Source organism: Hypanus sabinus, chromosome 17 (assembly GCF_030144855.1).
Source record: "Hypanus sabinus isolate sHypSab1 chromosome 17, sHypSab1.hap1, whole genome shotgun sequence".
NCBI lineage: Eukaryota > Metazoa > Chordata > Chondrichthyes > Myliobatiformes > Dasyatidae > Hypanus > Hypanus sabinus.
The window spans coordinates 3,536,016-3,554,089 of record NC_082722.1 but is presented as its reverse complement, the minus strand read 5'-3'; the positions used below and the strand labels follow the sequence as shown (position 1 = coordinate 3,554,089).

Below are 18,074 nucleotides of genomic sequence, written 5' to 3'. Positions count from 1 at the left end.
TGTAATGTAATGTACTGTGTCCACAATTTTCATATCTTCTAAGCAGTGTCTTGGAGAAAGAAGGAGATTGAGAGGTGTTGGGAGAAAATCTGAGAGCTTAGATCTTAAATAGCTGAGAGCACAGAACCTGTGGTCAATGCAGAAAGTTGACACCCACAGAGATCTAGGTCTGAAGCCAGCATAGTCTATGAAGTATGAAGCTTCCTACCCTCGCCCAATGAATGCTGTTGGTACTAGTCCACCATCTGCAAGGCTTATGTCAGGAGTGTGAAGGAACATTCTCCGCTTAATTGGATCAGTGCAGCTTCAACAAGAAGCTTGAACTGTACAGCTCAACACAATACAAAACATAGCAGCTCTTTTGCTAGAGCATTCCATTCACAATCACTCAGTCCAGCACGGACACACAATGGCAGCAGTTTGTTCCATCTACAGAATCCTCAGCAACTTCCAAACCCTCCATCTTTATCAGCAAAGAGAACAAGGGCAGTAAAAGCATGGGAGCACCACTACACTACAAGAATAGATTTAATAAGGTAAGCCACTATAGGAAGTTGGATTTTACAGTATCCAGGGAAAGATAGCTGATGGTTCACACTTGGCCTGATGGAAAGAAGCTGAGGGCGATGGTGGAAGTTTGTTTCTTGGATTGGTAGCCCATGGCTAGTGGTGTTCCTCGGGGTTTGGTGTTGAGCCCAGTGCTGTTTGTTGCCTGTATCAATAAATTTGATGGTAGCCTATGGCTAGTGGTGTTCCTCAGGGTTTGGTGTTGAGCCCAGTGCTGTTTGTTGCCTGTATCAATAAATTTGATGGTACCTATGGCTAGTGGTGTTCCTCAGGGTTTGGTGTTGAGCCCAGTGCTGTTTGTTGCCTGTATCAATAAATTTGATGGTACCTATGGCTAGTGGTGTTCCTCAGGGTTTGGTGTTGAGCCCAGTGCTGTTTGTTGCCTGTATCAATAAATTTGATGGTACCTATGGCTAGTGGTGTTCCTCAGGGTTTGGTGTTGAGCCCAGTGCTGTTTGTTGCCTGTATCAATAAATTTGATGGTAGCCTATGGCTAGTGGTGTTCCTCAGGGTTTGGTGTTGAGCCCAGTGCTGTTTGTTGCCTGTATCAATAAATTTGATGGTAGCCTATGGCTAGTGGTGTTCCTCAGGGTTTGGTGTTGAGCCCAGTGCTGTTTGTTGCCTGTATCAATAAATTTGATGGTAGCCCATGGCTAGTGGTGTTCCTCGGGGTTTGGTGTTGAGCCCAGTGCTGTTTGTTGCCTGTATCAATAAATTTGATGGTACCTATGGCTAGTGGTGTTCCTCAGGGTTTGGTGTTGAGCCCAGTGCTGTTTGTTGCCTGTATCAATAAATTTGATGGTAGCCCATGGCTAGTGGTGTTCCTCGGGGTTTGGTGTTGAGCCCAGTGCTGTTTGTTGCCTGTATCAATAAATTTGATGGTAGCCTATGGCTAGTGGTGTTCCTCAGGGTTTGGTGTTGAGCCCAGTGCTGTTTGTTGCCTGTATCAATAAATTTGATGGTAGCCTATGGCTAGTGGTGTTCCTCAGGGTTTGGTGTTGAGCCCAGTGCTGTTTGTTGCCTGTATCAATAAATTTGATGGTAGCCTATGGCTAGTGGTGTTCCTCAGGGTTTGGTGTTGAGCCCAGTGCTGTTTGTTGCCTGTATCAATAAATTTGATGGTAGCCTATGGCTAGTGGTGTTCCTCAGGGTTTGGTGTTGAGCCCAGTGCTGTTTGTTGCCTGTATCAATAAATTTGATGGTAGCCTATGGCTAGTGGTGTTCCTCGGGGTTTGGTGTTGAGCCCAGTGCTGTTTGTTGCCTGTATCAATAAATTTGATGAGCACATACAAGACATAGTTAACAGATTTCCTGATGACTGTAAAATAAAATGGTGCTAGAAAGTTTGTGAACCCTGTAGAATTTTCTTTGTTTCTGCATAAACGTAGAAACATAGAAAATAGGTGCAGGAGTAGGCCATTTGGCCCTTCGAGCCTGCACCGCCATTCAGTATGATCATGGCTGATCATCCAACTCAGAACCCTGTACCTGCTTTCTCTCCATACCCCCGATCCCTTTAGCCACAAGGGCCATATCTAACTCCCTCTTAAATATAGACAATGACCTAAAAGGTAATCAGATCTTCACGCAAGTCCTAAAACTTAAGATAAAGAGAACTCAGATAAATAAATAACATAAAAGAATTATACTCGTTTATTTATTTATCGAGAAAAATGATCCAATGTTACATGTATTTTCAGAAAATGAATGTGAATCTTTGCTTTCAGTAACTGGTGTATAGCAGTAACTTCAACCAAATGTTTCTGGTATCTGTTAATCAGTCCTGTACATTGACTTGAAAAATTTTAGGCCATTCCTCCTTACAAAACTGCTACAGCTCTGGGATGTTGGTGGGCTTCCTTGCATGAACTGCTTGCTTCAGATCCTTCCTTCTACAGGATTAAAGTAAGGACTTTGGCTCAGCTATTCCAAAACACAGATTTTCTTATTTTTAAACCATTCAGTTATTGATTTATCATTGTCTTGTTGCATTATCCAACTTCTATTAAGGTTAAGGTGATGGACTGCTACCCTGACATCCTCCTCTAAAATGACTTGATACAATGTTGAATTCAATATTCCTTCAATGATTGCAAGCTTTCCAGGCCCTGAGGCAGCAACGCAGCCCAAACCATGATGCTCCTTCCACCATGCTTCACTGTTGGGATGAGGTTTTGGTGTTGGTGTGCACTGCCCTTTTTCCTCCAGATATAGCAATGTGCATCTCTGCCAAAATGTTCAACTTTTGTCTCATCTGTCCACAGAATGCTGTCCCAGAAGCACTATAGAACACCCAGGTGGCCTTTTACAAACTTGAGATGAGCAACAATGTTCTTTTGAACTTTTTTAATGTTTCCTTCCATGAGCACCATTCTTGTTCAGTGTTTTTCTTATAGTGGGCACATGTCTAACAAGTTTTAGGGATTTCTGCAGGACTTTGCCTGTTACCCCTGGGTTCTTTTTCACCTCCTTCAGCATTGCACGTTGTGCTCTTGGTGTGATCTTTGCAGGACGCCCACTCCCAGGGAGAGTAGCAACAGTACTGAGTTTTCTCCATTTGTGGACAATTTCTCTTACTGATGAGCACCCAGGTCTTTAGAAATGCTTCTGTAGCCTTTTCCAGCTTCATGCATCTCTACAATTCTTTTTCTAAGGTGTCTGAAAGTTGTTTTGATTGAGGCATGATGGCATAAACAGATCTTCCTTGAGAAGAGCAGGCTCTGCCAGTAAACTGACTTTGTGTGTTTTTTTTATATAGGTAGGGTACCTCTACAACTCACACCTCCAATCTCATCATATCGTTTGGAACACCTGACTCCAAATAGCTTTTGGAGAAGGCATTACCCCAGAGGTTCACATACTTTTTCCAACAAATACATGTAATATTGGGTCATTTTTCTCATCAAAGAAATGAACAAGTGTAATATTTTAAGTTATTTATTTAATTGAGTTCTTTTTATCTAGTTTTACAGTTTATGTGAAGATCTGATCACATTTTGGGTCATACTTATGCAGAAATAGAGAACATTCTATACGTTCAAAAAACTTTCTAGCACCACTCTAGGTGGTTGTCAGTGACAGTGAAGATGGTTATTGGGTTTTACAAAAGGACCTTGATCAATTGGGTAAGTGAGCCAAGGAATGGCCAATGGAGTTTAATTTGAGGTGTTGCATTTTGGGAAGACAAATGAGAGTAGGATTTTCACAATTAATGGCAAGGCACTGAGGAGTATTATAGAACAGACCGAGGAGTACAAGAATATGCTTACCTGGAAGTCGAATCACATTTAGACGGAGTGATAAAGAAGGCTTTAGACACTCTGGTCTTCATCAGTCAAGATATTGATATAGGGGTTGGCATGTTTTGTTGCAATTGCACAATATGTTGGTGAGGCCTTCTTTGGAATATTGTGTTCACTTTTGGTCACCCTGCTATAGGAAAGTTGCCATTAAACTGGAAAGAGTGTCGAGAAGATTTAGAGGGATGTTGCCAGGTCTAGAGGGACTGAGTTATGGAGAGAGGCTGAGCAAGTTGGGACTTTTTTTCCACAGGTCAAGACCTGAATTCTGATGTCCATTGAGGTTGTGGCTAGACTTAAATGCTTTTTTGGTTAGGTTAGGGTTTAGGGGCAGGGATGAGTGGGAGTTAGAGGCAGTGAATGGTCAGAGTCCAGGTAGGAACACTCGGCAGTTGGAGGCCAGTAATCCCAGAATGTAGGGTCAGCATAAACTGAGGACAAAACCCAGTGATCCCCAGAGTCAAGCACCATGGTTGGCAGGCTCTGTGGACAAAGGGCTGGCGACCCCTAGGTCAGTGAGTCCCAGGGTTGGAGGTCTGTATGGGTAAGAGGCTCAAGGGCCAGTGATTTCCCCCCTCACCCATGTTGTGAGTACCAGGATCCTCTTTTGTTTCCAATCTGGAGGCCTAGGCCAGGGGTTCAAAGTTCTAGTGTCAATACCAGAGGCTGAAACCCAAAGGTCGAAGGCCGAAGTCGGTGACTCTGGAGGTTGGTGGTCAAAGCGCCTGGATCAATCTTATGTCTGGAAGGACATGTTGGAGGCACAATGTCTGGGTCCAAGGACTGGGGTTGGATGCCTAGAGGTGACATATCCTGGGGTTAGAGATCTGGCTGTAGGTGTGACTGTATGAGTGGGATTTTGTTAAGTTGGTGGGGTTGTTGTTGTTTATATTGCTTATATTGTTCTGCTGAAAATTGCAAGAATGCAATGTTGATACTGGAATATTTGGTGACATTTGTGGGCTGCCCCCAGTATATCCAGGCATTGTGTTGGCTCTTAACACAAACAAAGCATTTCACCTTATGTATCAATGCACATGTGATAAATTAATGAAAGAATCTGAGAATGAGTGGTGATTTCTAGACATGTTGGAAATGATGAGGTACAGTCTTTTCCCCAGGGTTTTAAATCAAAATCTAAAGGGCACAAGTTTAATGTGACAGGGCAGAGATTTAATAGGAATTTGAACAATTTTGTCATTCAGAGGGCAGTTAAGTATGGAATGGAATGAGCTGCCAGGGGATGCAATTGAGGCTGGTACATTAACCACATATAAAAGGTATTTAGGCAGGTACCTGGATAGAAAAGGTTTTGAGGGATGTGGCCAAATGTGGGAAAATGGGACTAACTTACATGGTAGTCTTGATCCATGTGCACCAATTGGTCAAAGGGGCGGCTTCCATGCTGCATGACTCTGTGACACCTGGAAGTTCTCCACGCCACAAACCAACCTGATGAAAAGTATATTGCAGTTCCTTCGCCATTGCTGGAGCTCCCTACCTAACAACATTGTGGGAATAGCACACCTCATGGATAGCAGTGGTTCAAGAAGCCAGATTACTATCACCTTCGCAAAGGAAACTAGGGTGGGCAATCAAAACTGGCTCAGCCTTTAAATGAATAAGAACACACCGCTGTTTGGGTTCTCTGCCGAGGATAGGAATGCTGCAATTCCTGTATATAACATGCTCAATGCCCTGGAATGTAGTAGTGATTATGTAAGATTAGATTGCACCATTTCTATCATTTTGCTTTCTGCTGGATCAGTGTCTTGAAATTAAAAAGCCAGTTAGAAAGTTGGCTTCAATTCAAAGTAGCTGGAACAGCTCTGAACACTACTTTTAGATAAAACTCTGGTTAGATTGTGTTTTGAGTTCAGCTGAAGGCCTTTGAGGAAATGCAGAATCATTTTAAAAGATTAATTAATGAGGACAAATAACAGTCAAGACTTACAGAATCATAAAATAATACCTCATAGAGGAACATCATTATGCTCAAACATTTTTGCTTACAAGGCCATTTCCTGTTTGGAGCAGAGATCCCAGGCTAAGGATGTTGCGGAGGATCCATCTATTTGACAAACTACCGGTAATAGTAACTTGTCACTATTTAATTGAAGCCTAGGCTGTGTAGTCTCTTCCTGTTCCTCCATCCATTCCTGTTCCCCTTTTATACATCTTTGCACTACTATCTTCATTCTTTTGCTTCTCCACTTTCTCCTTGGCTCTGTCAGGCAGAACGTTTCTCTCTCTACTTTGTGTTGAATTTTCAAACATTCTGCAAATACCTGGTGGTTACGTTCATAATAGAAATGAAGTTTGGCCATAATATAACTTTTATTTGCTGTTCTACTGAAGATAGAAAGGTTGAATTTCCTTGGGCGTTCTGCCATGTCATTCATATCAGTTGAAGATATGGCTGAAGAGGCTGTTGTGAGATTCAATCTTGCAACCACAGAAATATCTGCTGAGAAGAAGATATTCATCTTGAACAATACACACATTAGGTTTAAGCTCTCCAGTCCTGAGGAGACATAGTATCCCATGTAACTAATTCTATGCAAAAGCCTTTCTCCAGAAACTTACTTCACTGTGGCCTAATCAGTTGTATTTCTTATCTAGGTATTGTGGTGGATGATATTCGTTCCATCTTTGAGGAGCATTTTATTTGTCAGAACATCAACCTCCACCAGTGCTTACAGATTGTGGAGACCAGTGGAATCTATGTAGAGGATGAGAAGAAATTCCTCTTTCATAATGTACATGTTGGCGATCAGGCTGAAGCCCGCTTGAAGATTATCAATGTGGGCAAAGTATCTGCTGATGTGGTGGTGTCTGTCAAGCCAATTTCTAATAAGGTAAAAAAGATCATAATTTAACAAACTAATATTGTACACGTTCATTCATAGACTGGTTCACCTTTCCTGCTCTGAGCTGCACTGTCCTTTAGGCAGAAAACAATTAGAATGTGTGCACCGAACATTACATGGACTGGTTGGGGGGGAAAGCAGATGTGTTTTCCCCATCCATGTGAGTTTTAGAGAGAGTAAATTCGGAATGTGCTGACAGAGTGGAATTAAAATGGTAATAGTTTATGGTATCCAATGGTAAGGACATCAAAAATAAAAGGCCACAGTTTTAACAGGTGAGAAAGTTGTTTTAATGCAGAGCTGAGTCATAACCTTTTACAGTCAGTGGTTAATATATGGAACATGCTGCCAGATGAGGTGGTGAAACCAACAGAAAAGTACGAGTTTTTTGTCATGTGCACAAGTACGGTGAGGTACCAGTAGAATCAATAGCTTGCTTGCAGCAGCTCCACGGGCAGACAACACACAGAATATAATATATACATAAATTAAGCAAGACATTGAAGGGAATAAGAAAAATTGACTGCAAAAACAAGACCTTAATTCAAACTGAAGTTTCAGTCAGAGAAAAGTCTGGTGTTCCATCAAAATTCCATCATATTCATTGCTGAGGTAGGGTTAGCAGTGTGCAGGTTTGTTCAAGAATGGTTATAAGAAAGAAACTGAATTCACTGGAGCATCTGGAGAGTATGACAGCCAGTCTGTTTAGTAGGGAAGTTGTATTTGTTATATACAATGTTGGTGAGACCTGTCTCGAATATGGTTACAGTGTTATTCTCCCTGTTGAAGGAAAGATGTGTTTGAAGCAGGTTTGGATAAGTTTAGTAGACTTACATTTGAAATAATTGGTTTGTTTTATGAAGAAGCGTTGGATAGGAAAGGTTTCTAGCCACAGTGGTTGAGAATGCTGAGAAGGGACAATCAAAAAAATGTAAGATTGTGAGGGACCTTGACGATGTGAATGTGCAAAGGGTGATTCTTCCTGCAGGAGAATTCAGAGTTGTTTAAAATTAAAGGACCACTCATTTAGACAGAGATGAGCTTTTTTTTTCTTTCTGATAGTTGTGAGCCCTTGGATATTTTTAAGTCAGACATCGCTAGTTGTATGGTAATGTTAAGAGTGAAAGATTACTGTAGGTAGATGGGAATCAGAGGTAAGGTCACAATAAGATCAGCTGTGATCTTATTAAACAAGGATCAAGTAGCTTGTTCCTAATGAGAATATGCCTAATTTGTAAGTTTGTACACAGCCTATGCCTAGACCGTGTGAGCTTCTGAACCAGTCTGGTGCATGGCACAGTCTGTGCATGTCTGGCACAGTCTAATTTGTAAGTTTGTACACAGCCTATGCCTAGACCACGTAAGCTTCTGAACCCAGCCTGTTGCATTCTCTAGCCAGGGTTTATTTTCCTAAGTGAATATTGTCTAATTTGTGACACTAAGGTTCAGAATTGCAACAAGATAGCTGAAATTTACAATTGATTAATTTGAAGTCCAATGCTTTCCTGCGTTTGTTTTCCAGATCACAGCCCGCATTGTTGACATATTTGATGTGGAGCCAATCCGGATGAACGTCCCCAGTTATGGTCATAAATTTGTAACCATCAGGTTCAGCCCTCAGACAATGCAGAATTACCACTGCATATTCGAAGCCATGGTGGAAGCAGCTGCTGGGTATGCCGCTGGTGCATAGGAATCACATCATCACCTAGCAGTGAGACCTACACAGATCGCTAGAGTTGCAGCACATTGACTTGGCCACAAATAGCAGAATGGACTGAGATTAATTTAAAGAGAAATACAAAAATAGGAGGGAATGTTAAATTTATATTGGCAACATTTACAATACACAAAAATCCTTCACAACTTGGTAAAGTTTTTCATGTCTCTACTTGGGGGTCCGAGTTACAAGAAGAGGTTGCATCGACTAGAATTTTATTCCCTAGAATATTAGAGATTAAGGGGTATGCAGTATAAGATCATAAGCGGTGTAGACAGTGAAAGCAAATTGTCCTTTTCTCAGCAAAGGGCTTGCTAAATCAAGAGATTTAAGATCAGAGGCAAGAGATTTAAACAGGATGTCATAGGCTTCTTCGTGAGTAGGATGGTACTTATTTGGAATGAGCTGCCAGAAATAGTGGTGGAATCAGGCACATTTGCAATAACCACCCAGAGAAGTAGATGGATAGGAGAACTTTAGAGGGCTATGGGCCAAACATAGGCAGATGGAACGAGCTTGCTGGGCAGCACATTTGGCATGGACTAGTAGGGCCAAAAGGTCTGTTTTCATGCTATACGATTCTGTGACTAACTGAAGGAAGTGAAGTAAAAGATTTTAAATGTTTATGAATTGATAGCATGCAGGTACTGTGAGGGATTACGGTGGAACTTGTACTCAGATACTGGTTACTGGCGAGGCTAGTTAACCCTATTTGACTTTCAAATATCTTTCCTTTCGGTTAGACCTGACGAAGGGTCTCGGCCTGAAACGTCGACAGTGCTTCTCCTTATAGATGCTGCCTGGCCTGCTGTGTTCCACCAGCATTTTGTGTGTGTTGTTTGAATTTAACCCATCTGGTTCAGGCCAGCACGCAGGAGATGAATAGCATCAGCCTCTTAGATCAGCCTCATCTGCGTTTTTTTCTCTTTCTAACATTCCCATCAACTCTCCTTTGATTCATTTGTCATTTACTGACATAAAGGAGTACTTTACAGCAGCTAATTAATCTACCAGCGGTTTTGGGGTGTGAGAAGAATGGTCATGAGGAGAAATTGTGACCACCGCACAGGGGATACCCAAGATCACAAACAAATTGCAAGGCTGCATCTTCAACTGCGGCACTGAGTCATTCCTTCAGAAAAGAGAAACCCAGCAGCAGGCTTCAGTAAGGACTTTCAAAGGAAGGATATGGATAAAGTATTTCCATTTCTGGGTAAAATCAGAATGTGAGGCTTAAATATGCAATAATCTGATCAAATAAAGAGTTTCGGTTTAATTCTGTGACAGTGTGTTGAGCGTGGATCTTTGCAAATATTTGTCATGGGGTGTGGTTGATGCAGACAGAAAAAGACCTAATGCAGATAATGGAGAAAGGAATTCCAGAAAGCAAAGACTAACTGGGAAGAGGAGATGAGAGTGAGAGACGAGTCACACATGGACATGGGGTGATCAAAGTGTTTTCAAGCTGCAGATTTAGCCTCATTCAATGTAATAAAATTTATCAGCAACATCTAGTAAACTTGTTTTCTTAATGTAAGAATTACAGGGACCAAAATATGTAGACAAACAGAAGATTGAAATGTATTTTTGAAGGATATTTAAGTGCATCTTTTTTTTTTGCAGTATTCCTAAAGGCAAATCCCTGCTGTTTGATATTGTCGGAGAAGGCAACCTGCCAAGAATTAATATCCTTCGTCCACTTCTGCGTAATAAGATAGGGAATCCTTTGCTTATATACTCACGTTTACTGCTGGGTCAGACAGAGAAGCTGCCTGTTGTCTTGAAAAATGATGGTACCTTACCCGCACAGGTAAAGTAGTGAACTCCTCAAATGAACATTCAGTAGTGATGCAACGCACAGCAATTCTGTTTTCACTGCACTTCACATATTTAGTTGTTTTCTACAGTAGAACGTAAATTTAGTGAACAAATTTGCGCAGTGATGTTAATGGCCTCAGATTTGATAGCAGCACCAAAAGATCCACACCAGCATTAATGAATTGATCTGTAGGTACCTTAGGGTTGACTGGGAGTATAAAGATGTTGACCTGAGAATAATGTGAAATTGAGTGTTAAGTAATAATTGAAAGCACCAGAAGACTATCTCAGCTTTTCAAGTGAAAGTTTGAAGACGAAGGGTCCTGGTTAACAACTCCAATCATGTTTTGCTGAGTTCAGTGCCTTCCAGGTAGAATTTCATGAGTATAATGTACAGATCGTGTAAGGAGTTCCAACGCAAGGAGTGTTGCTGGGTCCATTGTTGTTTGTCATCAAATCAATCATCTAGATAATAACATGATTAACTGGATCAGCAAGTACCGAGCTTGGGGGTGTAGTGAACGGCAAGGAAAGCTGTCAGAGCTTGCAGCAGGATCTGGATTAGCTGTAAGAATGGGCTGAATAAATGGCAGATGGAATTTAATGAAGACAAGTGTAAAGTGTTGCACTTCGTTAGAACCAATCGATGTAGGTCTTACCCAGTGAGCAGCAGGGCACCGAGGAATGTGGTAGAACAAAGGGATCTGGGACTACAGGTCCATAATTCATTGAAAATGATGGCATAGATTGATAGGGTTGTAAAGAAAGCTTTTGGCATATTGACCTTCATAAAACAAAGTAGTGAGTACAGGAGATGGGATGTTATGTATTAAACATTGATGAGGCCCAATTTGGAGTATTTTGTGCAGGTTTTGATTCCCTATCTACACAAAATATGTAAGTAAGATTGAAATAGTACAGAGAAAATTTACAATGATTTTTCCAGGTATGGAGGACATGAGTTATAAGGAAATATTGAATAGATTAGGACTTTATTCCTTGGAACATAGAAAACTGAGGGGAGTTTTGATAGAGGTATACAAGATCATGATGGGTATTGACAGAGTAAATGCAAATCGGCTTTTTACACTGAGGTTGGGTGGGACTACAACTAGAGGTCATGGGTTAAGGGTGAAAGGTGAAAGTTTAAGGGGCACATGAGGAAAAACTTCTTCACTCAGAGGGTTGTGAGAGTGTGGAACGAGCTGCCAGCACAAGTGGTGCATCCAAGCTCAATTTCAACATTTAAGAGAAGCTTGAATAGGGTTATGAATGGCAGTGATATAGCCCAAGTGCAGGTTGATGGGAATAGACAGTTTGAATAGTTCGACATTGACTAGATAGGCCTAAGGGTCTGGTTCTAAGCTGTACCCTTCTATAACTCTATGACTCTAAACCTAATGTGAGCCAGAATAATCCACACCTGCTTGTGTTTCAATTCACTTGATGCCAATAACTGCCAAGCTTCCTTGCATAAATAGAATACAGACATTTTAAGAGTTTTGCCTTTCAGGCATAGTGTTGCAGTGTGGGTGAGGTGTTTAATGATGGTAGGGTTAGGGGCACAAGTATGCCACTCAGTCTGGCAAGCTTCCTCTGATCAAATGGTACATCCAGCTCTACCCATGGCAATCTTTCACATCCTGTCCACCCCTTTTAAACAATATTCAAAGACAACATTTCATCTATGCAGGGGAGGTATTGTTGATATTTTGGGTTGAGATCCTACACCAGGACAGATTGTCAGGACGTGTTTGTAGTGGGACAACATTTATCCTTTGGCTCAAGTAAACTGAACAGTTGGGTGTTTTTCATGATAGGTATCGATCAATCTTTCCGATGACTGTGGAGTGTTTTCTCTGAAGCAATGCATTGGTACTAAATGTCTCTATCCTAAGGAAAGTCACATCAAAGAAGAGGACCCAAGCAGAGGTAACAAGCATGAAACTAACAATAAAATCAAACCATAAAAATGATCAATAAAACTGCAGATGCTGGAAATCTGAAATAGAAACAAGAAATTATAGAAACTCCAGCAGGTTAGGTTGCTTATGTGGGGAAAGAAATGCAAATTAATATTTCAGTTTCTTTCATTACAGTTAAGAAAAGTTTGAAATCAAACATGCCTTCAGTTGTAGAGATGAGAGAACAAAAGGAAGCATATTTCAGATGGGAAACAGACAGAGAAGGAAGTGAGGTTGGAGCTAGCTGATAAGCCATTGAATGAGACAGGCTACATAAGTTCATGTAAATAGGAGACAATTAATATATATGAAATTCAGAAGAATGGAGGAAAAGATAATGCTTGCAATGTGAGAAGCAGAACTGGTTCACCCATTGGCTGTACTTGATGATTTCGTTGTTCAGTCCTGACAGGTGTACTGTGCTAAGTATAAACTGAGGTTTACATTGAGCTTCATTGAAGCAGTGAATAAAGATGGAGGGTCAGAATAGGAATGGAATGGTCAACTTAAACTGACAGGTGCTTTAGAGTTCAGGGTCATCACTGTGGACTATGCAGGCCAATCTATGTTTGATTTCCCCAGTGTAAAGGAGAGTTTGAAATAAAGCACACAAAATTGGTAGAGGTACAAATACATTTGAGTTTATCTGAGAGTACTTCTAGGACAGAGGGAGGAAGAATGGAAGCGAGACATGAATACATCTTCTGTGATTGCTTGGGAAGATGCCATGAAAAGTAATCTGTTTAAGTTGCTGCAGATGAAAGAGTGGTGTTGATGAAGGGATTCTCTCATCAGAAAGCTGAAAGGAGGGGGAGGGAACCAGTTTGATGATGGAGTAAATTGGAGTATTCAGAACTTGACCCATGCAATGGAGAGAATGGGTACACCTTGAAAACAAATGGAAAAGGGTCTTCTGGGTGAAAGTGAAATGAATAGGCTTGTCACCTACGATGGAAGGGAACCCATGACTGAGGGGAAAGAAGGAATCATAGAAGCACAATTGTGAAAGATGGATTCATCAGGAAAGATGGGATGAAGAAAATTAAACTGGGAAAATGGAATGGCATCCTTAGATTGGAGAAGGTATAATCAAAGTAGGTTTCTTGGTTCTAACCTATCCACTGAACCAGAATAAAGAAGCCAAGAAAGGGAAGCAAACAGTTGGACACACATAACAATTTATTTCAGCTGTGACTGTATTTTCAATAATGTTTTCTGATTATATTGTGGTTTTCTAGTTGGATCAATTTTCATTCTAGTGAGGCCAGGCAGTTTTCCGTTCAGTTCTGTGTTTACTTTCAGTGGGTACTTCGTGTTCCATTTGAATGGGTTGGTTTTGGATTTCAGTTAAGTGGGCTGTCGAAGGGCTCTAGCTCTTACAGGATGGATTCGGATTCTGGTTGAGTTTAGGACAGACTTGAGTTAGAGTCAATAGAGATATGGCTGAGATTACTTTGTTCTGTTTAGCTCTGTATTTTCCAAGTGAATGTTGTTTGTTTAGAATGTTTTCTATCTGTACTAGGATGCATGATGGTTTTTTTGTTGGCCTAATACTAGTTTTTAATATCAGAAACATAGTGCAAAGAACATTATTTCAGGATCTCTAAATAGTTTTATGGGTCACTCTCTGAAATGAATTCAGTGATCGCGTGGTGACTCAGACACTAGGCTGCCGAAGCTTGAGGATTGATTAGGAAGCATTTGTTTGATTCTTACATGAAAGTGGGGATATTTAAATTTCTGCAATGAATAAAGCTGGAATGAAAACAAGTAGCAGTATTGGAGACAACTATTTGCTGGCAAAAACTCATCAAGTTATTCAGAAAAGCAAATGTGCCACACTTAATTTGTCAAACCAGCCTGTGACTTAAGACCACCAGGGTGATTGATATTCACAATCTTCTCAAATAGCCTAACAAACCGTTCATCCACCAAATACCCCATCCACCCTGCACTTTACTCTGCATTCTGTCATTGTTTTTCCCTTGTGCTTCATTGGTGTAGCCATGCAATGAATTGAATTGTGTGAATAACATGAAAAACAAAGTTTTCATTGTTTCTTCTTATATATAAACATATTACCAAATTTAGGATGGTTAATAAATCAACTGACAGTGACATGAATATATATAAAAAAAAATTTAAAACCTCGGAATCCAGTTTCCGAGCAGGTAAGTTCATTTCCCTACTACATCGTCTCTGTAATTATTAACAGAATTTCTAACCACTGCAGAAAAAGAAGTACAGAGCAAAAAAGTAGGCTGAATGCTAGGGAGCTGTCTCCAACCAATGATATAGCCATATAACACTTACAGCATGGAAACAGGCCATCTTGGCCCTTCTAGTCCGTGCCGAACGCTTACTCTCACCTAGTCCCACCGACTTGCACTCAGCCCATAACCCTCCATTCCTTTCCTGTCCATATACCTATCCAATTTTACTTTAAATGACAATACTGAACCTGCCTCTACTACTTCTACTGGAAGCTCGTTCCACAACTGGATTGTAATGCTGATAATGAAAGCAGACTCCCTGAACATGAAGTCAATAAAGATTTTTTTATTACCTATTCTCTTGATCTTCCATCATCTATTCTGCTGTCTGAATTTAAAAGCTCTTTAAAACTGCTGGATTAATCCACAGGCAATACCTCCAATATTTGTCTTGATTTAATTGCTGTTGCAGTTGGTACAGCTGTGATGGAATTGTACTGCCTTCGCTTTTTCCCCCTGCATTTTCCAGAGGTAAACTAATGTGAACATTATTTCTCCCATTGGTTTGCATATCAGCAGCAATAAACCCTAGACAGAAATATCTTTATTTTTATTCATCATTTTTCAACATCCATTGTCCATCCTTTTTTGCTATTGAGAAGTTGTTTGTGAGTCACCTTTTTGAATCCTGAGCCTCCTGTTGATCGTAGCAATGAGCGCATGTCACAAGGGATGGGAATCCTTAAAGATAGATGCCATCTTTTTCAGGCGTCAGCTTCTGAAGATGTCTTTGATGCTGGGGAGGCTAATGCCCAAAATGAAGCTGGTTGAGTTTATAACTTTCTGCATTTTTATCTGGTATTAAGCAGTGGCCATTCCACACCATGTAGAATAATTTCAATACATTATACCCCTAAGTCATTTTATCTAGCTTACGTTATACCTGATTATACATGCATTATACATGTCAAGGGAGGTGTTTTTGCTAGTCCTAGAGGACCCAAAAGAGTAGCCAGGATGTGGGATATAAACTTCAACAGGTAATAGAAATAGTAGGTTAAAAAGGGTAACATTATGGGGGAGTTCAATGTGCAGCTAATTGAGAAAACCAGATTGCTGCTGGATCCCAAGAAAGGGAATTTGAAGAATATCTATGAGATGACTTTTCAAAGCCACTTTTAGTTGAACCAAAAGGAAAAGGGCAATTCTGGATTGGCTTTTGTGTAATGAATGAGATTTGACTAGGGAGCTTGAGGTAATGGAACCTTTGAGAGGTAGTAATCAGAATATGATAGAATGTATCCTGCAGTTTGAAAGGGAGAAGATAAAGTCAGATGTATCCCTGTCCCACTGGAGTTAAAAGAATTACAGAGGCATGAGAGAGGAGCTGACCAAAGTTGGTTGGAGATGACACGAGCAGGGATGATGGCAGAAAAGTGGCTGAAGTTTCTCAGAACAATTCAGAAGACGCAGGATAGATTCATTCCAAAGATGATGAAGTAATCTAATGGGAAGATGAGGAAGCTGAGGCTGACAAGGGAAGTCAAAGACAGCATAAAAGTAAAAGAAAATGCATTTAATATAGCATAAATTAGTGGCAAATGAGAGGATTGGGGAGCTTTTAAAACTCAACAAAAGGCAATAAAAAAGGAGAGAAAAAATGAAATATGAATGTAAGCTAGCCAATAATATCAGAGAGGATACCAAAAAATTTTTTCTGATATATTGAGAGTAGAGAGTGGATATTGGACTGCTGGAGAGGTAGTAATGTGGGAGAGAAAAGGTGGACAAAAGTATTTTGAGTCAGTCTTAATTGTGGAAGACACCAGCAGTATGTCAGAAATTCAAGAGTGTCAGAGGGCAAGAGAGTTTAGTTGCTATTACTAGGAGAAGGTGCTCAGGAAGATGAAAGGTCTGAAGGTAGATAAGTCAACTTGACCAGATGGATTGCACTTCAGGGTTCTGAAAGAGGTAGCTGAAGAGATTGTGCAGACATTAGTAATAATATTTTAAGAATCATTAGCTTCTGGAATGGTTCCAGATGAATTGAAAAATCTATCACTCTACTTTTAAGAAAGGAGGGAGGAAGAAGAAAGGAAATTATAGGCCAGGTAGCCTGACTTCAGTGGTTGGGAAGTTGTTGGAGTCTATTGGGGTACTTGGGGCAGCATGATAAAGTAGGCCATAGTCTGCATGGGAAATCTTACCTGACAAACATGTTGGAATTCTTTGAGGAAATTACAGGCAGAATAGACAAAAGATGTTGTTTACTTGAATTTTCAGAAGGTCTTTGACAAAATGCCATGAATGATTCTGCTTAACAAGATAAGAGCCCAAGGTATTATAGGAAAGATACTAGTATGATTGGAAGATTGGCTAACAGGCAAGAGGCAGAATGCTCTCGGAATTAAGGGAGCATATTTTGGTTGGCTGCTGGTGACTAGTGTTTTGCAAGGGTTGGTGTTGGGACCGCTTCTTTTCACACTATATGTCAATGATTTGGATGACGGAATTGATGACTTTGTGGCCAGGTTTGCAGAAAATACAAAAATAGGTGGAGGAACAGGTAGTGTTAAGAAAGCAATGAGTCTGAGGAAGGACCTGGATAGACTGGGAGAATAACCAAGGAATTGGTAGATGGAATATAGTGCTGGAATGTGTATGGTCATATACTTTGTTAGAAGGAATAAAGGCAGAGTCGATTTTCTAAACAGTCAGAAAAATTCAGAAGTCAAAGATACAAAGAGTCCTTGTGCATGATTTCCTGATTTGGAAAAGCAGGGCAGCATTGTGAGGATCATGTTTTTTGATCAATACCATGCAGCCCTCATTGTTGGGGGGGGGGAAGCTCTGTTCAATGCAGGTTAGCACTTCCATTGTATCCTGGATAATGGGCTACCTGACTGGCAGATCACAGTTTGTGTAGCTTCAGAGCTGTGTGTCAGACATGGCTATAAGCAGCCCTGGGGCCCCACAGCAGACTGTGTTGGCCCTCTTCTTGTTTGCTCTGTATGCCTTTAGATACAACATTCAGTCATGTCATCTGCAGAAATTCTCTAATGACTCAGGAATAGTTAGGTATAAAGGGAGGAGAAGAGGATGAATGCAGGGCCTGATGGAGGATTTGGTCAAATGGTGCAAGCTGAATCATCTGCAGCTCAGCATCAGTAAGACAAAGGAGATGGTGATGGACTTTCAGAAAACCAAGCCTGAACTGCTCCCTGTTAGTATTGATGTTGAGGACATGGATGTGGTGGAGACCTAAAGTACCTGGACGTGAACCTGGATGTCAGACTTGAGTAGAACACCAGAGGGCCAGAATTGCCTCTACTTCCTAAGGAGAATAAGGTCCCTTTGTGTATACATGTTCTACCTGTCGCCAGTACAATCCTCTATGCAGTGGTGTACTGGGGCAATGGCATCAACATGGATGATGCCAACAAGCTCAATAAACTGATTAGAAAGGCCAGCTTGTTATAGAAGTCAAATTGGACACACCGGAGGTTGCGATAGAACAAAGGACCCTATGGAAAACCCTGGCAATTCTGGACAATGTTTCTCATCCTCTGAATGCCACCTTGGCTGAACAGAGGAGCACTTTTAGTCAAAGATTAAGACCACTG

The 18,074-nt window shown here is 40.8% G+C and overlaps 1 protein-coding gene across 4 annotated transcripts in view; it reads left to right on the top strand.

Annotated features, from left to right (window-relative positions):
• hydin (HYDIN axonemal central pair apparatus protein) overlaps positions 1–18,074 on the top strand; it is a 1,146,554-nt gene that overhangs the window by 941,335 nt on the left and 187,145 nt on the right. For all 4 annotated transcript variants that reach the window (XM_059992477.1, XM_059992476.1, XM_059992474.1 and 1 more), the window contains 4 exons: positions 6,489–6,724; positions 8,259–8,410; positions 10,080–10,266; positions 12,095–12,206. In XM_059992477.1, the coding sequence (XP_059848460.1) occupies positions 6,489–6,724; positions 8,259–8,410; positions 10,080–10,266; positions 12,095–12,206 (687 nt within the window). The remainder of the gene's footprint in view (positions 1–6,488; positions 6,725–8,258; positions 8,411–10,079; positions 10,267–12,094; positions 12,207–18,074) is intronic.